The following is a 24,241-nucleotide window of genomic DNA, read 5'->3' as shown; positions in this document are numbered from 1 at the left end:
GATTTTCATTTTTTCGTAGAACTACTCCAGAATGGAATACCCTGCCTGTCACGGTGGAAATTGCTCCCACCGTTGAGTCTTTCTGTGCCAGGCAGGATCGATCCGGAGGCCTGCCTGCCGTAACTTCAGACCTCACAAACGTTGCCCATATTAACCCTCTCAACACGTCATAAAATCTTTTCCTGTATACCATATACGACATATAATTTCAGTCTATACAGGTGTCAATTAGTACTTTTTGTGTATTATTATTACAGCTGTTATGTAAAGAGTAGATTAGGAAAACTATATATTGCTGGAAAGCTCACAGAATGGCCTTTCCAAAACAAGCAAAATAAATATCATACCATCAATCTGAGGACAGCAATCGTCATGGAAACCACTCAAAAACACATTTGCATCACTCCCAAAAAAAGTTTCACAAAAGAAAACATTTGGCTAGGGGCTGAGTTTTTTGTGTCATTTATCATAAAACTATGTAGAAATACTCAACCATATATACACAATGCTGGTATGCTGTTAGAATGACCAAAAACTAAAAATCAAAGCATGATTTCAAATAAGTTCAGTGATGACAAACAAATGTTACCCCAATAAACAGTTGTGCCCCCCTCCCCACACCTGTAGTTGTACTATTAAAATAATGAATATGCCTTGTGCTAAATGGCAAATTATTTTTTCTGGATGTTCTCCACATATCAGGGAGTCAAATAAATCCATTTACTATGACTTGGGTAGAGAAACAGGTATCAGAGTATACAAAATGTCAATTTGGACCAGTGACCTATCTGACCTGACCTGGACCTCCTTCTGCCCCAAGAAAAACAACAAGGAAGCATGCATGTAGAACTCATTAGACACGGTGATATCAGCTCATTTGATCTCAACAAAAACAGCTGGGTGTTTGCCTTGCTGTCCCTCAAGGATTTCCCTGTCATCACTCCTGTAAGCCTCCAACAAAATTATCCACCAAACTGTCTCCATTTCTGCTAAATTTACTAAATAAACCTGTAGAAAACTGAAGCCAAAACACATGCTGGAGGTCTCAGAAACAGGGCTCAAATGCTAGATCCCTTCTGGTTGGTCAAAGATACAAGCATCCTGATTGGCAGACTATGCCAAATTTCCCATTTCACAGTAGTCAGTTTGAATTTCCCGCCGGAATTAAACCTGATCGTGGCTTCTCGTGTCCTATGGGAAAGCCATGATAGTGGCTTCTCGTGCTGAGAGGGTTAAAATGTCTAAAAACAAAGAAATATATTCTTTAAGTCAGTCAGTCAGTCAATAGTATTACGTGAGATAAAAATGACAAACTGATGTTTTGTATTCGACAGAAAACTGCCGGCAGGTTCACAGATCTCGGAGCCCACCAGTCAGATGGACGTGTTCACCACGGTGGTGACACTAGCCAATCAGAAAGTGCCACAGGACAGAGTGATCGACGGGAAGAACATCTGGCCCCTCCTCACAGGACAGGAGACAGTGTCTCCTCACGAGTTTCTCTTCCACTACTGTGGTACATGGATACATGCTGCTAGGTACAGACCCAGGCAAGGTCAGCAACTTTTCATTTACTTTAGGCATTCATGTTGATTTGATTATATGGATGACATCCGGGCATGCATCAATTTTCAGCCGTTTCCAAAAACAAAAGTTTTTGACCTTACTGTAAATCATACAAAGCAGCTGCAAACTGTGCCTTAGACTTAAAAAAAATATCGGAAAACATATACTAAACTAATGTAACAGTTATATGAATGGTAATGAATGGTAATGCTAATCTCAATTCCAAGGTCAAAGAAGAAAATGTGAAAGAACAAAACTGAAGAATTTATTGTTTGGTATCCCATACATGTATGTGTTGAACCTTCCTGGCCATGTAGATTTTATTGATATAGATTATAAAGGCTGCTTTTTTGCCAAACTGTCTTTTTATTCGTTTTTGGGATCCCAGATGATGTCATCCATGTAACCAGATCGCCATGGCCTTCCTCTCACTAACTCTCTTTCCGGTTCAATATCTACTGTTCCCATCTTGTGAGTGTTAGACATGCGCTTGCATATAGAGTTGTGTCTGATGGCAGACTGCCAGGTGCCGTCTATGTAGGCTGAAGTCTTCCCTTAGGCCATGTTGATTTGATTATTCGGATGACATGCTTTGGGAACCCCAAAACTGATGTGAGCGTGTGAATGAAAAATAAATAAAAATCTAATTTGTCTGGAAGGATGAACAAATAACCAAATACATGTAAAGAGTATTGGATACCTAACAATAGATTCAGAAACAGTAGAACAGTAAAAATCATTGATACATAATATTTAGGATAATTGATGAATTGATAAACATATGATGTGATTGATTAAATTTAAGTTTCTGAACTTCTGAACCCATTAATAAAAGATAATGATTGATAAAATTCAAATTTCTGAACTTTTTTTGCTGAGTGTCGATTGTTGTTTGCACTCCTGTTTGCTACAGGTAACAGCATTTGGAAGGTTCACTTTACCACCCCTAACTGGACACCAGTAATAACAGATAATGATTTATAAAAGTCAAGTTTCTGAACTTTGTGTGCTGAGTGTAGATTGTTGTTGTCTCATCAAGTATTCTACTGTTTGGTACACTAGGTAACTACTTGGAAGGTTCACTTCACCGGCCTAACTGGACACCAGTAATAACAGATAACGATTAATAAAATCCAAGTTTCTGAACTTTTTGTGTTGATTGTTGTTGTCTCATCAAGTATTCTCCTGTTTGGTGCAGGTAACAGCAGTTCAACTGTTGAAAGGTTCACTTAACCACGCCTAACTGAAGCCCAGTAATGACAGATAATGATTGATAAAATTCCAGTTTCTGAACTTTTTGTGTAGATTGTTGTTGTCTCATCAAGTATTCTTCTGTTTGGTGCAGGTAACAGCGCTTGGAAGGTTCACTTAACCACGCCTAGCTGTACCCTTGTAATAACAGAAAATGATTGATAAAATTCAAATTTCTAAACTTTTTGTGCTGATTGTTGTTGCCTCATCAAGTATTCTCCTGTTTGGTACAGGTAACAGTACTTGGAAGGTTCATGTCACTTACGTAATGCCTAACTGGACCCCAGTAATAACAGAATGATTAGATTATTGAATCAGATAAAATTCATGTTTATGAACTTTTTGTGCTGAGTGTAAATTGTGTAAACTGTTTGATACAGGTAACAGTACTTGGAAGGTTCACTTCACCACGCCTAACTGGACCCCAGGGACCATGGGGTGCTTCGACACCCTGGTCTGCTACTGTTACGACGGTTACGTCACTCACCACGATCCTCCACTACTGTATGACATCGCTCAGGACCCCACCGAGGACAACCTCATCGAAATTTCCTCCGACAAAAAATACCAAGACATCGTCAGAAGCATCAAAAGTGGCGTAGACGCACACAGGAGGTCCGTTAGTCCGGCGCCAAACCAGTTTGCGCCGTTGAAGTTGATGTTTGTACCGTGGCTGCAGCAGTGCTGTAACCTACCGTATTGTTCATGTCAGGAGGAGACGAGAGGAGCGCGCTCTTGAAGACTGCCGCACTTAACGTACAACTGTAGAACAGTCCGTCAACAAAAATCATGGGACAATGACATCTGAAAATCTGTTATAAGCTGTAAAACACTATAAAACGTGTTTTGGGGCCTATTTCACATGTTTTAGACAAAACAAATAGGGTCCTATGCATTAACACTGCAAGTCATCCAAACAAGCTTTTACATATAGTGTTATGGTGACACTGTTCTAGGGTTAGTATTACAAATGTACCTGGATTTGTTAAATTAATGCTTTCTGAAATAAAAGTGTAAAATGCACTACACATGAAATGACAAGGAGAAAACTCTGCCATTCACTGCAAACAATTTAGCTCAATTTAAATATTTTTTTGTTTATGAGTGGGTAAAGTTAGTGGGTATTGTGTCAATCCCAATGTGCAATATAGTGAAGGTAACATATCTTGTGTTGTAATGTAAAATTGTTAAATTCCTAGTAATTGTTTGAAATGGTGTCAGATGGGAATAGTTCTTAATTACATTATGATTATGATATTTATAAAGAATACAGCCTTTTTTGGTGAATCTGGCAATTCTGATACGGATCGCTAGAATGTACCACAACCCGCACAAAAGTCATGTACCTTAATGCAAATTTGCTATTTAGTCTGTTGAACCAAGGAGGTTTTATCTCCTAGGTTGAACTTGACTGTAGTTTGCATGCTGTATAAATTTCCAACCCATGCACTTTACTAGGTTGACATTATTTATTATACTTTTCGTCTTTGTAGACAATCAATTGTTATATTGGATTGTTAATATTGTTAATTGTTAATAACAATTGTTAGTCCCTTTTTAACTAGGGAGTGAGACATACACACACACCAACAACAAAAGTGTTTCCAACTCACCAGTGCCCCCTAGGGGCCATGTATGGATTTGCAGGAATATAGTACAGTACAATTTGAAACTTTCCAGTACTTGTAAGTTGTAAATCTGCTTACATGGTACAATTGCTGGAGATCTAATAACAATTTTTTAAATCAAATTTGCCAGAACTAACAGGGAAATGATCCACATAAAATGGCAGAAAGATTAAGGACTTATCAAAACAAATGTTGAAATGAAAAAAAAAACAAGGATATATCATGACAGATATACTTTATATTGCATTGGACTATGATTCCTTCCTTCAGTTGTTGGACATTTAGAAAAATTGAACAATCGAACAAATTTTGGAAGGAGCTGACGATAAAAAAAGGTAGTGAGGATAACTTGCATGTGATCATTCTTTTAAGACTTTTCCTTTTAATCTTACGAGAACCAACTAATTTTATTGGTTTGAACTGAACTGCTCTTGCTAACTTTAACAAACAGTGAAGTGAACGTATCAAATCAAAGGACCTGCACTTTCTTTTGTACTGGTTAATTCTACTGAAGCTGCAGTAAGTGTTAATGGGACCAAGAGTGTAAATTTGTTGAAGAATATTGTAAACTATGTGTTTTACACAGAAGTGCTTGTACAGTGTGTATTCAAGATTATATTACTAAACTTTGTGGAAATGGTTACAGTCATTGGTAGCTGTATATAGTCTGGAATTAGCTGTAAACGTATATTAAGTAAATAGAATTGCTAGTACAAAACATTTTCCCTAGACTACTTTCCTCTCAGGTCCTTGGCACTTGGGGGGTTAATGTTATCATTATAATGTTTTTTGCTATGCCAATTTAATGCATACTGTATACCTTTGGGACCAAAGTTAACAGTACTTTAGAATTAGAATGTCTGATGTAAAATTTCTTCCTTAAATGGAGCCAATAGTTGTTTACTGGAGTTATTATTTGTATATTATAACTTATTATATAAGAATATCAGATTCTGTAGGTTTTTAACATGGATGGTGGTAAAATAATACATTTATGATGCTGCAATTACAGTTGCTTAACCAAACTAAAGAAGGAGACTTTAAGTAAGAGACTTTATTTGTATCAAACAATAGTTTGGTAAAGAGATTCTTTTACAGTTCTTTTAACCTTCCAGAAACAACTTATAGAACTTAAAGATGTGGTCATAATTTGTATACATGTAGTATAAGGAATTATGGTTGTTGTATTTTGAATGTCTTTTCCTTGGGTTTGTCATTAAAGTCATATTCTTCAGCAATGCCTTTTAATCTTTTTCTGTATCTTGTCCCAACATATCATTCCTTTGTGATGTGAAGAGAGGCAGACGTAAAAATTGAATTACTGTAAATGCAGAAATTTTTGCGGTGGTTTTATGTTCATGGTTTCACGTTGTCAATTCACTGTGAACTTAAGACCATCGCAAACATTTTCCCATGGCAGTAAGCAACTACAGTGCATGGTGCTACCGCAAACTTAAAACCACGGCAAAAATTTCTGCATTTACAGTAATTCAATTTTTCCGGCTACCACGAAATTAAATCCCCTACGAGCTTAAATGCATTTACATAGCATTGGTACTCTCAGATGGGACATCAATGGCGGTTGTGTACTCAAGGAGAGCACATAAAAGAATGCAATACACTAGGGGTGGGTACCGGTGTGACAGCGATCTCGCCCCCCCCCCCCCGGCGATCTCGCCCCCCCGGGGGGCGAGATCACTAGCGTTTTAGCCCCCCTTTAGCGTTTTCGCCCCCCCCCCCTCCCAGAGCAGCTGGCTACTACATATTACAGGTGCGCTACCTGGTACTATACTGCACCTGGGGAGTAACGTATATGGTGTGTTACCTGGTACCTATATGGCACCTTATTACCGTACCGTAAGATGTCATACCTCGAAAGTCAATATTATATTGTTCGGTGCAAACATGACATTGAAATGAAAAAAAGACAATTTTTGCAGCTGAGGTGGCATAAAACAGTGCTACTGCGAACGTATAAATCAACACCGTCTATGGTACGGAATACGTCAGCTATATGTTTTCAATTTGTCACAGTGTTTTCTTTCTTGTGCTGGAAACATTTCCAAAGCACTAACAAAAACAACCGTGAATAATAGTTTCTCATTATAAACACTATCTACACGCAAGTTGATATAGCTGTTGCTAAATGCTACACAAACACTGGTAAAGTACCTGTCTTAAGAAACACGGGTAGATGCATCAGTTCCTAAATACTAGAAAAGACAATCATGTTGGAGGTGGAGATATCCCTTGGCCAGGTGCATATACCAAAATGTGCGTTATTCTAATTAATACCTAATATTTGCATAATTAATAAAGACATTACATAGTTCTTTTGTGGTCACTTCATTGTAGAGACTTCATATTGGAGATATATAGGTTGCTTGAGGACAGGTGAATACAATGAAATACATCTTATGTCAAGACTCAGGTATATGCAATAATGGGAATACAAGGGACCAAACCCTCCTTGTCTGAAACAAGTTCAACTATCTTATTACCATGTAATTACGTTAATATTGATACTATGAATGGAGTTATGTATCAAACTCGTGTACTTATATCATTCTGAAACTACATTTTGTGATTTATACCAATCAACTTCTAAAATGTCATGTAAACCCGTTTTTGGGGGGGGGGCGAAATCGCTAAAGGGGGGCGAGGTAGGGGGGCGAGATCACTAGCCGGGGAGGGCGAGATCGCTAGTGATTTCGCCCCGGGGGGGGGGCGAGATCGCTAGTGATTTCGCCCCCGGGGGGGCGAGATCACTGGGGGGCGAGAACGCTGTCACACCGGTACAGAAAATTCAGGTCCGGTTCAGGTCCAGAGGATCAGGTCCGGACCTGAACCCTATTCAGTATTTGATAACTTGTGAATGGACGATACTCAAAACAATGGTTCATTTCGTTAAAAAGACATCTGTTTTGTAGAATATTCAACTCCCATTATGGCCTCCTTCGGTCAATATTGACCATGGTAAAATCCTAATTGATATCAGCCCTACAGCATCGACTGTGGCTAAACAGTCCTATGTGAGAATGACAGTCTCTGCCACATAGGGCACATCTGTAAGCTGACTCAGGTCTGTTGCACAGCTCTTTTTGCAGGATCTGCTTTTCTTCTGCCATGCGCATCAGTCTGGTTTCTCCTGATTTTAGCTGCCTGGACAGTGTACATCTCCAGCTGGATCTGTCTTGAAATCCTACAAGGCTAACTGCCTTTGTATGATTGACTGTAAAACTTGGTAGAAATGACTATAGACTCTAATCTACTTCACTCGTGTTATTTTCCTCGACTGGTAAGCCCCAAAACGTGTGAATGTCTGATCAGATGACCTGTTCATTTTCCATTAGGCCCAACATCCGGTCCACCGATTTTTTTCAGGTCCGTTTTTTCTGGACGGGTCCAATGAGAAAAAACGGTTTTGTACAGGAACACCGTACCGATACCCACCCCTACACTGTACCTATCAAAAAGAGCAGGATGACTTAAATCTGTCTGGATTAGCAGCTTGTTGTACGATGAACACACCAGGTTTATACAACATTACAGTTACGCTATGAGGCAGTTTAACACGTATGACATACAAGCAAACGATATATTTTATTTAGATGTTTTATTTTCTTAGATATTTACAATGTCATCTTTATTGGGCAATATTTGATTCAATATTTCTTTCATGAAGTATTCTGCTACAATATCCTCTCAATATGAGAAAGAATTTCACTTGCAGACATTACACCAAAATTTCTTCAATTATAAATGTAATGTAATCAATGTTTTCCTTGTTCACACAGACTGCTCCAAGAGATCCTTGCACAAAAGTTTAAAAACAACAAGTGCATACAGAAAGAAATGTCTACTGGTAGGAATTCTAAGGTATCAATTTAAACTGCATCATGATCATGTTATACTAATTACTCCTGGTTTAAAACAGAATGTAGATTGTACTTTTCCAATAACACAGTTTTATTATTTATTTTGCTTATCATGAACCAGAATTAGTACAAGCTGCCGCAAATAACTATGCTAATTCTTGCCAGTAGCTTTAAAGCACAAAATATTTATTGCATAATGGCTGTTAAGAGGGAAGAGGATATGTCAGATGTTATTCAATTCATTACTGCCTTATTATCTAAGTCTAGGAGATTCTTAAAAACCCTTTGATTGACCTATCAGCACCAAGGACAGGTAGAGAACTAGTCTAATTGACCAATCAGCACCAAGAACAGGAACAGAACCAATCTGATTAGCCAATCAGCACCAAGGACAGGAACAGACAGCAACATGTTGCAACTTTCCACAATATTGCACTAGATTTTTTTTCATTTTACACTTCTACATTAAACAGAATTTTTCAAACATCTACAATAAATTTCAAAGATAACTGTGAACATATCTGTCCTCCAGGATATGTACTTGAACTTAAATATGCAAAACTTTACAAGGGACAATGTACTATGGAAAGTATCCAAGCAGAGATACTAACAGACTTATATGTCTGTCTGATAGAAAAAAAGACATAGAGGCAAAGGATAGAGACATAACAAGAGAATGGAGGGTTGAAGCAAAATTTACAAGAACTTTGAAAAAGGTCTGGAAAACTAGTCTATCTAAAACAAAACAAGAAACAATGATATATGCAAATACAAGGTAGAAATCTCAGTTCTGGATTTGAGCTAAAGTAGAACTCATATTAGAATTACTATTAGTAGTAATAAAGAACTGTCAACGTCAGATATTGAGCATCTTGTATGTACCTTATAGTTGTACCTTCTTCATTGGTATAACAGTTACATGTAAGTCTCTACCTTTAATACTAATGTCTGCTACATTTGTATATCACAACATTTAGGAGAAATGGTGAAAGGTATATTGTATACAGTATAGGCTGCAGACAAGGCTCTGTGTAAAAGAACAATTTAGGGGGAGGGGGGTGCTTCAGAAGGTTGGTTTGTTCTTCTTGACCTCCACCATGACATGGTGTATGTTAATGAGCTCGCCGCGGACCTGCAGACCCTTGAAGGGTGCCTGGGACAGGACCTTCTGGAACCGGTGGTAGTACTGGATCAGCTGAGTCAAGGTCACCTGCAGGGACAAGGTCGCAGACAAGGTCAACAAATTTGCCTTTTCAGTAATGCAGCTTTAGAAAATTGAAGGTTGCATTTCAATAATAGTACTAGCAGTGTAGTAAATGTCAGTAAATAAGATGACATAACAGTACCAGTATTCTTTATAATAGTGCAGTTACTCTAAGTTTATAAAACTATAGCACTTAGACAAAAAAATTATACACAACACCTTGCATATCATATTACCATATCATGTATTGATAATTGTACTAAAATCAAATTTTCTTTGACTGTCTATCCAATCATTGTACCTGTAAAATCTGTGTCCCATTTTTAAAGTTGGTGAAGGATCGCATGACTTCTTGGTTGATGACATCGATGGCTTGTTTCCAGTTGACAGCAAACCCCCTGACCAGCTTGGTGATGCGTGCGTCCTGGTTCTTTACTTGGTCCGTCTGCCCCCTCTCCAGGAGACCCTCCGTTTCCTTCACGAAAGCTATCATGCCTCCGAAGTGGGGCGCCAGAATCTCTTCTACAAATTCCTGTGGGCAAAATCAACACTTATCTTCAAAACCAAGGCCTCAAGAATGTGTTTCCATGGTTCTTTGACACTTTGAATTAGGTATCACACCAGTGTTTAGACTCAAAGCTACTGTTGGAGGTCTCTTACCTGTGTTTTTTTCTAATGAAGCTACTGCTGGAGTCTCAAAACTATGTTCTGGCTTAAAGCTACTATAGCTTAGAGGTCTCCTACCTGTGTTCTTTATAATGAAGCTACTGTTGGAGGTATCTTACCTGTGTTCTCATTAATGAAGCTACTGTTGGTGGTCTCTCAACTGTGTTCTGGCTTAAAGCTACTGTTGAAGAGGTATCATACCTGTATTCTGGCTAGAAGCTATTGTTGGAGGTCTCTCACCTGCATTCTTGCAAATGAAGATATTGATGGAGGTCTCTTACATATGTTTTGGCTAGAAGTAACTGTTGGGGATCTCTTACCTGTGTTCTTCCAAATAAAGCCACTGCTGAAGGTCTTACAAATACGTTCTGGCTTAAACCCACTGTTGGAGAGTCTCCTACCTGTGTTCTGGCTTGCAGCAGCTGTTGGAAGCTCTCAGTCTCCTTGGACTCCTCGCTGGTGCGCTCCATCAGGACCCCCAGCATCATGTCGTAGTTGTTAATCAGGAACACCAGCTGCTCCTTCCGCAGGGGAAACTCTGCCGCCATGCGCAGGATGAAATTCTCAACCTGCACCAAAAGAAGACAACGGAATTATGTCTAAACGTTTTTGAAATAATATTTAATAATCTTGCAATAGGGCTAAAAACAACACAGTCAGAACAGACAACATGCGCTAGATGAAATTTTTGACCTGTGTAAAAACAAGACAACAGAAGTCTAATTTTTTTTATTTAGTAAAATTGGGCCAAAACAATATAGTTATAACAGACAACATGCACAGAATGAAATTTTCAACCTGCATCAAAAGAAGACAGATGCAAGCCTGAGCTTTTCAAAAATCTAGATATTTAAGACTAAAAACAACACAGTTATAAGAAAATGACCATCTAATTCTATGGACTAAATAATCTAGAATGAAGAACAAACCTGTGTGAATAGATTTAGAAAATCAAACAAATTTCAGTTGGCAGAGAATTGAATAAAAGAAAAGTTCCCTACAATACCTCCATTTCACGGTGATCAAAGAAACCTTTTATTGAGCAATAACTATCTACCTCTGCTTGTAGCTGTGCCAGCAATTGGTCCACACGTTCATCGGGAAACGTCTGGTTCAGACTTATCAGGGCTGACGAGAACTCAGCGTACCGTCGCGTGATGTAATGCGGTCTCACGTCGATGGAACCCAGCTTCTGCGGATCACAGTCTCTGATGCTCTGAATGTTCAGGTCCAGGATGTACGAAAAGCGAGGCCACAGAACTTCCAGTAACGTTTCCCAGTACTTGTCGAGCGCGGGAACGATTCTCTTGTGCATCAAGACTTGGTAGCGATAGATGATGTGTATGCACAGGTAGATGGCGATGGCATCAAAACAGTCGCTTGTGTAAACGTCCATGTGTTTCAGAAACATTGACAACGTTTTGCCGAACACGGCGTTGAACAAGTCCTGCGCTGGCGACCCTTGCACCAAGAAGAACTCCACCGAAAACAAATACTCGCAACAGGCGTTGTCGACGAGAGCAAAGTGTTGGCTGCGGAACAGGCTTTCGAAGGAGTACCGTGTCTCGGATTTCTGTGCTGCGTGTGGTACGATAATCGGTGCTTCTAGTTCGGACGTGATGATGTTGCCTCTGTTTCCGAGGGTGAAAATGGTGGAGCGGTTTTTCAGCGAAGGTTTGGAGAAAAAGCCCTTCTTGGCGGTGTCCTCAACCCCCATTAGATCATCTTTGTCTGCTACTTCTTCATACTGTAGCTTCATCAGTCTGCTGGTGTAACCCTGGGATACAAGAAGAAGTGCATATTCAATCTACAATCACAATAGGATGTTAGTGTACAATGCATTATGGATGTCATAGGTAGACAGAAGAAAAATGTCCACACTAAGCATGATGTACAAAATGACTAATAAACTGGTGGATGCACCATCTGCTGAATATCTAATATATGTGTACCAGCTTAACAGAGAATGAAATCTAGTCATGCCTTTAAGAACCAGAGATACCAACTAAGGGTTGAGATGTTCAAACTTTTCATTCTTCCCTAGAAGTAAGAACTATTGTAGAGTGCAATTTATTGCCAGAAAGGGCATCCTTAATAGATCTTGAGGCTAGATGTACAAAACTTAGGTGTGACAAGTCCTTCCTTGTATAACCAGCTACTGTTGTGCTGAATGCTTTCCCCATAGGGCGGTAATACCGACTATAGACACATATGTTCATCTGCAAAATGGCATGTGATGAAGCATTGAAGAAAGCTTTTACATCATAGTGGCTTTATAATTTTTATTCATAGAATAATACCTTGAAGTAGGAGTAGTACATCTTGCTCATGGTGTCGATGTACTCGTCTCGGCATTCCTTCGCCACATGGCGCTCGTTGGCCAACAGGAACTCATAAAAGAAGCGGAACTTCAGCATCGCATTCTGTGGAACCTGCAAAACACATACAAAAATAGAGGATCATCCTTCATATATAAGCAAAATCAAGCCTCATTTGCTACACCCATTTTTCAAGAAAGCAGGGCCGAAAATTTATCCGTTCTTCCTCTTCTTGGTCTACTGGTGCATCTAACCATAAATGCTGGGTGCATAGGAATAAATTGGGTCCACAACATTAATTAGAAGCTAACTTCATGAATAGCATAAGCTTATTGCAAACCTTACTGTATATCTTTATAGCTCTAATCTGTAATCCCACTTCCCAGCCAAAATTTTTACAAAGAAAGCATACATTAAAGGGTTTTATTATTTCTAACATAATGATTTTATCTGATACTACTGATTCTGTACAAATCACCCAGACTCCAGGAAGAATAGTGACATATCAGTCACTAATGGAGATCTGTATCAAACCAAACCAAACTTACATATACATGTCAAGAACATACTATATACATGTAAAGTAAACACATATATATGTACAGTCTACTAGTGTAAAATATATATCTTAACATATGCATGCCTACCCAAATATTTAGGTGCATTGTAACACAGTCAAAAATTAGGTACACAACTCCTATATTTTGGTTGTACAACATATAACTAGCATAAATAGTTGCCGCTATTCATATACACCCAGTATTTTGAGCCCTGATCAGTATGTTCCGAAGAAGACATTACTAAATAATTAGTTCTCTGACTGACCTGATAGTTAGTCATGGGTTTCCTGAACTGGTAGATCTTCTGCAGCAGAAACTCTCGGATCTTGGTGATGGCCTTGAGCTTGAGTTTCTCCAGGATGTCCTGAACATCCCGACAAGCCACAGCCTCCTTGAAAGACTGCTCCTTCACAAAGTTGATCTAAAAAAAGGTACAGATACACAAGTCCATACATCAAATTCATTGAATGTATGTGTGAAAGCTTGTATTGTATACATGTACATGGCACTTATATTTCTTAGCATTATGAAAATCAAGAGATGGTATTATCCATCAGTTCCAAGTGCAAACAAGAAATTGAAACTGTTTGGGGGGAATTCCTTGTTTCATGTATTGAGAAATATTTGCTAACTCTGTCTTTGCATTTTGCTGCCCTCCTGTGGGATCGTGGTCCTGGACAAAGATTGTGGCAACAACTTTGGACCCTGGCCATACTCATAAATTCGAAAAAGACCAACTCCACTTACTACCTCCCAACTGTAAAGAGTTGGCTAAATTTGTTTTAAATGCAGGCCAATCTTGGTCTTGGGGCCAACAAAAACAAATATAAACACCCACCAAGACAGACAAATAAACTAAAAACAATACCTTTTTCCATTGAGGCAATAACAGAAGACAATGGAAGACATAACAAGTGTTTGCTTGTGTGAAAACCTTACAAATACATGTAGTTCAAAATGTGCAGTACTCTGATAGTAATAATGTAGACATTTCCTGACCTTGTGGTTAAGTTCGTGTAGCTGCTCCAGGAACTGTCTCTGAGTGACAGGAGCGTCCAGGATTGCATTGACCATGACCTCTGGCACCACCAGCTCATCCACAAACTGGCTCAACTCACCCCGGACTGCCTGTGGGAGTAGACAACAATCTTAGAATGTTAGAATTTCCTAAATGACATCATTGTACTTTTTCTAAATGTATTTCATACAATGTGTCTTTGGAATGACCTGGCTAAGGTTTGAACCCATGACCTTCTGAATGCAAAGCAAGCACTCTGCCCACTAAGGCTAAAGCTATTGCACCTTTGTACATACTAGAAGACAGTCCACTAGTCTGAGTGTCCGGGCAAGTGAAAGTGCTGATCAGGCAAGCGCATGTGCTACCTCACTTGCCCAATCATAAAATTTTCCCCTCCCTGCTAAAGTTCTCATCTGTTGCATGTGATGACACATTTGTTGCTGTTTTTCCCCTGGTTTACTTTAATGCCAATTATTACAACCAAACAGGCAAAAAACTCCAAAAGCCCTTCAAAATTATCTTGTTTTGATAAGGCTATCTGTAATTGTGTTTGTAAACAACATTTATTCCTGCAAAAAATATGACATTCAAATTTCAGGAAAATGTAAAAAAACTGGTTTGGGCAAGTAGAAATTTTATGTACCTGCCAGATAGGGCAAGTGAATTTTAGAAAACTTGTCCGACCCTAAAGTCACTTTTGATCATCAATCTAATCTCCAGTCTTACCTATCTGTTCTTGAGCTTGATGTTCATGGACAGTGACTGGTCCTGGAGACTCTGGATCTCCGAGCTGATGGAGCTCAGGTCTGTCTGGAACCTGTCTTACCTGTCTGTCTATTCTCCAGTCTTACCTGTCTATCTATTCTCCAGTCTTACCTGTCTGTCTATTCTCCAGTCTTACCTGTCTGTCTATTCTCCAGTCTTACCTGTCTGTCTATTCTCCAGTCTTACCTGTCTGTCTATTCTCCAGTCTTACCTGTCTGTCTATTCTCCAGTCTTACCTGTCTGTCTATTCTCCAGTCTTACCTGTCTGTCTATTCTCCAGTCTTACCTGTCTGTCTATTCTCCAGTCTTACCTGTCTGTCTATTCTCCAGTCTTACCTGTCTGTCTATTCTCCAGTCTTACCTGTCTGTCTATTCTCCAGTCTTACCTGTCTGTCTATTCTCCAGTCTTACCTGTCTGTTCTTGAGCTTGATGTTCATGGACAGTGACTGGTCCTGCAGACTCTGGATCTCCGAGCTGATGGAGCTCAGGTCTGTCTGGAACCCGCTCAGCATCTGTTCCATCCGCTCCAGGATGGAGTCACACGCAGTGATCTGGTTATGCAGGCTGGCGATGTTGTGGGCTTCCTTGATGTAGTCCTGGGTACAAATAATAACAACAATACCGTAATCATATTTTCCCAAAGGTGTTCTTTTCCTATCTTTCTCCTAGCAGAAAGGGTTGACAAAAAAGGCTGGTTGTGCAGGCTGGCGATGCTGTGGGCTTCCTTGATGTAGTCCTGGGTACAAATAAAAGCAGCAAGAATTTAGGTCTATTTTCACAGTGGTTATAATTTGCTACAGAAGTCAAAAGGACTATATGACATCTCTGACAGTTACAAATGTATTTGCCCCTCAGGATACACCATTTTAACTTAAAATTTTCTCAAACCCAGAACCATGGAAGGTCGATGCCACCCGACCCCCCTCCAGTAATCATGTCTATAGCACTTGCCATGTGGTGAATCAAAGTCTCTAAGAAATTTGGACTCCCTGTAATAAAAGCTTTGTCATTACACCTGCATCATCTTACCTGTATGGAGGCATTTTCCACCTGCTGCAGTTCCTTTTCCACCTGTCGGGAGTAGTGTCTTAAATCCACACCTGTCTTGAGGGCCTCCTTAACCAGCTCATCTTCCAAGTTCTCCTACACACAAAAAAAATAAATAAAAGAGGAAAGAAATAAGCATTGTTTTAAGAAACATGTAAAGCCATCGTGCAAAACATGCAATCCAGTCATCTAATGCCAGGGATCGTGTGGCACAAATTTGGTAACAAACAGGTTTGATCCAGAACCTCCTGGTCCCTGGCTCAAATCTGGTCATGTTTGGTCATGCCATCTGTGCCCAGAGGCAGATACACCTGGACAACTTTCCTCCTAAGTCACTTCACTCAGGTAGAGAAGAGTATTGGTTTAGGGCTACCCACAGATAGGACGTTAAATAAGGGCCGTGCCACATGATGATCTGTATCTGTATCAGTATCTGTATAGCGGGTATAACCGCCCTTCGGCGTAACACACCAGCTTCGCAGGTACACGGCGCGGCTGCAGCTGGTTATATTACACCACATCGCTGGTTATATTACACCACATCGCTGGTTATATTACACCCACTGATCGCGGGCACTTATGAAAGCAGGACAACGATAGGTAATCTTTATTCGTTCATGTGCCTATATTCGTTCAAGGAGGTTAACTTGATTCGTTTCATTTAAAAAGGGGCGTATTTTGATTGAGGCGACATGCTAAATATTATATAAAAATGCAACACCATCTACAAAAGAGTTCATGGCACTGCCTGAAATTTTCGATTATAATTTATATAATTTAAAGACGACGACTTCAAAAACGTCCCGTCTCTTACTGGGCGTTTTTACCTTGCTATCAAACCAAAACATCCTTGGTCAAACCTTGACCCCTCCCCCTAAAATTTTAAGAAAAATTTTAGATCGAAGGCGGAAATTTCTATTTGCTTTACCTGAATATGCGTGTCGACCTCGTCCAAAATGAACTCATCCGAGGTCAGGTCGAGTTCCCCAAGATTCAATTCCACCAGCTCATTGTCCAGATTGTCTCCGGAGTTGTCGCTAAGCTCTGTTTTCTTCAGACCGATTTCTAAACCCGGATTTTTTGTCACCTGTTCCGCCATCTTGGACAACACTACACCTGAATGGTGCATGGCGGGAAAGAAAGAAACTATTATGGAAATAAAATAGGGGTGTTAGTTTAAATCTTCCATTTAGAAATATTTAAAAAATTTAAATACAGTATTAAAAAGTATGCATTAACATAGGTTTAGTTGAAAATCTTTCATACACTAATCAAAAATATTCTCAACGAAAAAATGAACAAATAAGCATTGACTTGTTTATACTTTATAGCTCCTGTAAAATGATAGCTATGGTATAGTCTTTTTCGGGGCCGTACGATGACTGTTAAAGGGGGCACTAGATATCAGAAAAAGAAAAACTAAAACAAAATAATGCTTTAGGTTAAGTACTGAAAAATTTTTGGTTTTAAAAAATAGTCTACATATAATTTATGTCTAAAACTGTCGAACAAAAGTCTGTATATCTATATATGTCGAGTAAACAATATTTGTTGGTCCCTCTTCATGCTAAGTGGTGGTACAGCCCTCCCCAAGACGATTAGGGCCATTTTGTGGGACCAGAAAAATTTGTGCAGCTGCGGGAAACATCGCGACATTCTTACTGTGTCAGGCACAGAACCGGCACGTTTCCGGCGCTGTTGACCTACTCTTACCGTAAACAAGGCTACAGGGGCCTCTCCTGGCGAGTTAACGGCGCTGGGAGCCCGAAATCCGCCGGTTTAGGGCTGAAGGGGCGAGCCGCTCGCACAGGTGTTCCAGTAGAGTACCCCAACGTCCAAGTACAAACCTTAAGAAAAACGGACTTTAACCTTACCGATCATGTAAGGAGAGCAAATTCCGCCTCTCAACAACTGGAAAATAGTGGGTAAGTGCTATGTTTGTTTCATACATATTACATGGGGTTTTAAATGATATTTATTGTATCGTATTTGATAGGAATAACTTTAGAAATATTCATTTGTTTTGTGTACACAAATTAGGGTTACTTAATCGTAACATAATAACCAACATTCCCACATTTGTTTGTATTATTTAGCGCACTGCAAGTTTTGTATCGACAAAAATATTTTGTTTGTACCACTTCAGACATGCAGACCTAAATATGTAACATTGATTTGTCAATATGGTGACCACAGCTACCCTGGTTATAGAGAGATGGCAGACTTCACCCCGCTTGAATTATAAAGCTAAACGCAGACACACACAAATACACCCATGCACACACTAGTTCTTACACATACGCAAACACGTGCATGTATGCACATACAGACAGATATGCTTAAAACACTTCTTTACAACAAACATAATTATTTGTTTATTTTCTTAGTGAATTAAGTAAAGTGATGTGACTAGAGAATGTAAATACATTTATACAAACACAGAGATTAGAGGACGAAATGTTGCAAAAAGGATTTCTGCACCGCTTATCATGTTATGGGTTTTCCAGGGAAATTCTCGCATGTACATAGCTTATGGCTGAGAGTGAGAAGCTATAGTTGAAAGACACGCTTTTGTTCGCACAGCACACACTTTTCGTTGTTTGACACAATGTTCAGATTTGTAGTCAGAGCATTCAAAGCATTGCCATTGTACAAGTTTATGTACAATAGAAGTTTTGCCATAAAACTTAAGTCCACAACAAAAACAACCATCTAAGAAGCAACGATTGGCCCACAACTCTTAAAGTCTAAGTCATTAGCAATTGGTTCAATTTCTATGTGCATTCCAAACATCTAAGAATTTTTTTTGGTCATCACTGGTGTCTAGTATCTGCTATTTGAAAATACAGATAACTGATTCAAAGAATAAAGATTGTAGTAGTTTGTACCTAACAAGTATACAAAGAATGGGTAATACAAAGCAGTATATACCACCTTCGTAAAAGCATACGCTAAAGGGCATGTTTTGCTTAAGTTGATCTCTTAAAGATGAAGATGAATAGGTTTGATAAGCCTTAAGACCTGAAGTGATCTTTTGTTGACATGTTGTCCTACTCTATTCAGACGTCTCTGTGGTGCTAGCTCTACAGGTGCAGTATTCAATCAGAATAGGGTTAGTGAATAGGCCACAATGCTTTCTTTCCTTTGTCCTTGTAGTACATTTTTAGATTTTACAAGTGGAAAACAGAGGCAACATTGTTTCTGCATGACTGTAATTCACAGACTGAAACTATATATATAGTATATGTAACGTTCAGTCTTTCCATTTTCCTTTGCTCTGCATTTTTACACAATGTGTAGATACTAGACTAGTGCTCTAACTCTAAGTTGTTAACAGTTTTAGTTTATTTCAATTGTAACACAAACTCTGTCCAGGGCTATACTAGTAACTGGCCCCTCCACACAGAGGCCGGCAGATGTTATGGGTGGGCTGCTATAAGCGAGATTTAATCAGGCTATGAACAGTGTCATCTGAAGTTAGTTAATAGTTGGATAGCAAACTTCTTTGTACTTGTAGTTGTACGCAACCAAGTAATTCTTACTTAAGACCAAAATTTTGGTGACTGTCTATTGCCTTCTCCAGGGCAATTCTGACTGTTTCTGTTACACGCTACAAGAACGTGTATATAGTTGCCACTGTATTGTTTACACCACAGGCACTACCTACCTATGTAACATTATATGTGTAAATACCTTATGTTTGGGACCACATCTGTTATCAGCGACACATATTTGTTGTGTGTAACAGAATCAGTAGTATTGTAATAGAATCAGTCAGAATTCTCAAAATGTAGGTCTTGAAAAGTACAAGGTTATCTGCACAAAGACTTGTTTGCCAGTATACTGCAATGTTTAGAAAAGCTGTAAATCTTAAAATGTTTGCAGTGATTTATTTTCACAGTTTTTGCTGCATATACCATCTGATCGATCTAGCCTAAATTCATGATCATATGCATGACGATGTGTATATGCTTGTCCAAATTTGCGATCATTAATACACTACAGATTTGTTTTAATGGCAACCTAAGACACCAACATAAAATCTCTGCAAAGATACTGTAGGCTGTTTCATCGTCAAGCATCTTGCAAAGATAAATGGATTTACAGTAAGCTGTTTAATCTTTAAGTTTAAACATCTTTGCAGTCACTAAGCTACATTCTCACTTCAAAATGTTTGGCACTCTAGACATGTTTACTCTCGTAAAGCTTTTTAACCTCTTGTCCTTCTCAAACAATGCCACTCTAGCTTCCTTCTCGTAAATTGAAGAGGAGAAAGAATTTTCTTCAAGTAAAGCATACCAATTTGAGTACATTGTATTTGGTTTTTAGAGATTTAAGAATATAGGCTATGAAATGTTGTCATCAAAGTAGAGACAGAGTCTGGAAATACTGAACCTTGATACAAAATTTTATGAATATTCATTTGTCAAAAGTTGAGTTTTATCCTTAGCCAGCCTTCTCTTTTTGTGAATTTTTCCCCCTGGCAAAGTTTTTACTTTATGAAATTTTTGGCAACTTAAAAAATTCAGGGTCCAAGCCAGAATTTTGTTTGAGTACGTGTAATGGTAATGGACCACTACACAAATTATACCACGGTGACTACACTAATTACAAATTAGCTCAATGATCTTCATTAAGCACCGGTGTTCACAAATTATAGTGTGGTGACCTGTTACACTTAATTTAAAATGCACTGGCCAGAACCCATAAATTACTATCATTATTAATGATAGCTATGGCCTAAAACAGACTGAAATTCTTAACACAATTGGCTGGTACTCTGACTTGCAACTAACTGCCAGTTACAGCAAGGGATTTGATTGTACACTTCAAAACACATTATATGTTTACTGTAAACATTGTGTCTGAGCTGACCCTGCCCAAGAGAACCACTCAGGGACCAATAATGTCTGATATATCTGAACAGGTGGTCACTTTAGACAGTTTTTATGCTTGTTATATGTGCCAATGGGAAAATTTATCATAAGGGACCACCAAAAAGTAGCACATTGGCCAGGTGGTCCCTACTAGTAGCTATATGTTTTTTTTGTAGAGTTGGTCACTACTAGTACGTGTATAGGTTCTACTGTGTATCTACATTGTAGATTAAAGCTCTATCTTGTACCAGCATATTTTTCTTGTAATGTTGAATGAAACCTACTGAGTATAGCATAATGCACCAGAGTTGATCAGTTGCATGACATAACATACTTGTTGGAAGTCTTCTGTTGAATGTTTTTTCCTGAACTGTTGTTGACCTATATGTGCAGGCTAGGTAAATGCCATGAAGAGGTTTTTCAAGTGTCATTAGATTAAGTCTGTTGTTGTTGGCAAAAGCTCTGAGAGCAAAACAAGACAACAGAGGCCTTATCTGATTTGTGTATTTGCACTACTGGTTTGCACTACTGGTACCAGTGGTAAAGATGTTTATAATAATACTTCCTGTAGACTACTTCTATTGTGAAGATTCATAGAAAGTTTATTTTGGTCCTCTATGCCCTTTAGGTACATAGTATAGGCAAAATATTTTGCTTTTGCATAATTTGCAGGGAAACCTTTTTTTTCTAGCAAATTTAGTGACTAAATTACATGTGTAACTGTCTTCCTTCCATTTAGCATGTTACGTACTATGAGGGGGTTCTCTTGAATTTATTGTAATTATAAAACGATGTCGGGACCTCCCAATCCCCCATGCAGACCCTCTTGGTTTCTTTGACTAAACATGCATGAACAATATGTTATAATGATGGTAATACAACTGTTTGTTTCAAACTTTGTGTGGAAAAGTTGCCCTTTATTTCCAAATATTATGGGAAATTCCATTAATCCTTTGGGGTGGGGGTGGATCATATACATGTAAGAATCATGGAAAGCATGTGGGAAGTTATGCACACCCCTGAATATTTTTGATGGTTTACCGTAGCCCTACTGTAAATAAACAAATCTTTCCACCACGCAGTAACACTTAATGGACAGAAGGATTTTTATTGTACCCCATTATATGTGTTTATGTGCACAGCAAATCTTACTTTGAGTGCATACAAAACAATACTGCCACGCCGTGTTTGCATTTACATGTTTGTTTATGTACGTCATTCATGACGACATCGTATTTTTTACAACATGCAAATTTCTTGGCAGTCAGCCAGATGCCACTTTTCTAGTGGATTTTGTTAAAATTTTGCCAAGGGGCAATAGATGCTGACAGTGAAACAACAAAAAGGATGTCACAATATTAGAAGTTTATTTGCAAGTTCATGCCCGAGGGTTATTTGCAAGTGCATGGTATAAACATAGGAGATATACAAGTGACAATGAACAGTTATAAACAATAGTCAGTCACTGAGTCAGTCACCAATTGCAAAGGAGTACCTTTAATTGCTTTTATGGCTATATAAAAAGATCATGATAAAGTCTTAAATCTAAAAATGGTTTGAGTTTGTGCAGGAGAAAATTATATTGTTGATCATGGTCAACAAAATCAAATACTGCAAATATTTAAGGATTTAAGGTTAAACCTTTACAAGTGACCTGTGACCTCTACATACTAAGGACCACATGGCCATGGGTTGTTCCTTATTAAATAATTTTTCTAATTGCCACAGGCATTAAGGATCCCCTCTATAAGACCACCTGTTCATGTAGATCATATTTTATTGTCCCCCAAGTGGTCGTCTTCTTGGGTAGTTTTACTTGTACAGTAACTATATATAATTATACTGTAGGCTGTCCCTTTAATAGCTATAGTCTAGTTTAGTATAATATAGACCAGATTTTATCAGTCCCCTGGTCTTCTTGGGCAGTTTGCTTGTATCATTATACTAAATACTGTAAATGCAGAAATGTTTGCGGTGGATTAATGTTCGCGGTTTTCACGGCGACCACTTCACCGCGAACTTAAATCCACCGCGAACATTTTTCTATTAAGGTATTAGACTGCAGTCAGTGGTGTTACCTCGAAATTAAAACCACAGCGAAAAGTCATTTTTCCCGCTACCGCAAAATTAAATCCCCGCAAACTTAAATGAATTATACTGTAGCAGGGATCGAAATACTTTTTTTTTTGCTACTTGCAAAATTGCAAGTTGGCAAAAATTTTACGTGCAATTTGAAAAATTTACATGCAAAATAGTTCTAGCAAGGAGGTCCTTGCATCTGGTGAAGCTACCGGAGAAAGTTACCGGCAAAAACAAGGAAGCAAAAAGAAAGGTGTCCATATGTTGTTCTGTCTAAGAGTAGGGTGTCTAATTCCTCAGTATTTTTTACTATAATAGGCCAGGTATTTTCAACATGCAAGATTGCAAGTTCAGAATATTTCTATGTGCATATCTCTAAAATTACATGCAAATTGCAAGTTAAGTATGTGTATTTCGAACCCTGCTGTAGTCTTGTACTTTAAAGCCACTGCTTTATTGTGTAGTTCAACTCTCCAAAGTTTTTCACACAGTCACATAGCTGCAGGTTAGGTTTAACCCCTGTTGACGTGAATGCACTGACCCGTAACATTCCTACATTTATCGTGGCGACCACATTTTTGTACCTTCTGATTGTGAAGTGTTAACAATGAGCGCACAAAACCTGAAAAGGTCTAGACCGGTCCATTTCAATCCTCATGGGGGTGGGCTTTTTTTTAAAGCTTTTTCTAAGTTTCTGATCTTTTCTTCAGTTCGTTGCTTACATTTGACGATAAGTATTGTTGACAAATGATGAATGGCAGTTGTGTAGTTTATCATGTAAACAACTTGTTTTGACATACATTATAAATGTGTGACCAAAATAGACACATAATACTACTGTAAGTTGTTTGAAAGTTAATTTTGTTAGTCAGCAGTTTTTTTTTTAATCCCTGTTTGTGTACTTTGTACATGTTCATTCATGTGTGAACTTTAATGTGAGTGCCTGCTCTATACAATTTCTGTTATTGTTATGGTCTGAGCTATAGATAGAACTCTAGCTGGATAATATTATTTTTAGTAATCAAATCATTCTGAGAACAACTGTAGAATCATAAAGTACATGTATAAATGCCATTGTCATTATGGCAATATGATACCGTCAAAAACAACATGACTTTTGCTTATGATTAGCGTGGTAACCATATTTTTTTTAGTAGTTGATATTTTACTTGTTTTGCTGTATATTTTAGAAAGTGACTGTTGTGTGTTCATGTAGGTATGAGCTATTAACATCCAATAGGTCTTCCTATATGAGGGTCATTGTAGAATTCAGGAAGAATGTATTTGTCCAATTTTGTCAGTACGATTTCTGTACGAAGTCTGATAGACTATCAAACTTTCCTGTCAGTCTGTCGAAGCTCCATGTTGTCTTCCAATTTAGCA

The 24,241-nt window shown here is 38.5% G+C and overlaps 2 protein-coding genes across 2 annotated transcripts in view; one reads left to right on the top strand and one right to left on the bottom strand.

The window, feature by feature from the left end:
- Positions 1-5,693, top strand: part of LOC118404980 (arylsulfatase D-like) — a 7,159-nt gene extending 1,466 nt beyond the window's left edge. Inside the window, exons 2-3 of the mRNA XM_035804379.1 lie at positions 1,335-1,555; positions 3,198-5,693. Of these exons, the coding sequence (XP_035660272.1) occupies positions 1,335-1,555; positions 3,198-3,556 (580 nt within the window). The 3' untranslated portion in view covers positions 3,557-5,693. The remainder of the gene's footprint in view (positions 1-1,334; positions 1,556-3,197) is intronic.
- A 3,596-nt stretch (positions 5,694-9,289) lies between these two features.
- On the bottom strand, positions 9,290-17,028 carry LOC118404591 (vacuolar protein sorting-associated protein 52 homolog). The gene is made up of 10 exons (XM_035803783.1): positions 16,831-17,028; positions 15,885-15,998; positions 15,266-15,451; positions 14,071-14,199; positions 13,337-13,492; positions 12,494-12,625; positions 11,251-11,970; positions 10,595-10,762; positions 9,829-10,059; positions 9,290-9,533 (listed from the first exon to the last, which is right to left on the bottom strand). Exons 1-10 carry the CDS (start codon positions 16,999-17,001, stop codon positions 9,387-9,389), a joined length of 2,154 nt encoding a protein of 717 aa, XP_035659676.1. The 5' UTR covers positions 17,002-17,028; the 3' UTR covers positions 9,290-9,386.
- Between the last annotated feature and the right edge of the window lie 7,213 nt (positions 17,029-24,241).

Source organism: Branchiostoma floridae, chromosome 17, assembly GCF_000003815.2.
Source record: "Branchiostoma floridae strain S238N-H82 chromosome 17, Bfl_VNyyK, whole genome shotgun sequence".
Classification (NCBI taxonomy): Eukaryota; Metazoa; Chordata; class Leptocardii; order Amphioxiformes; family Branchiostomatidae; genus Branchiostoma; species Branchiostoma floridae.
This window is presented reverse-complemented; position numbering and strand designations above follow the sequence as displayed.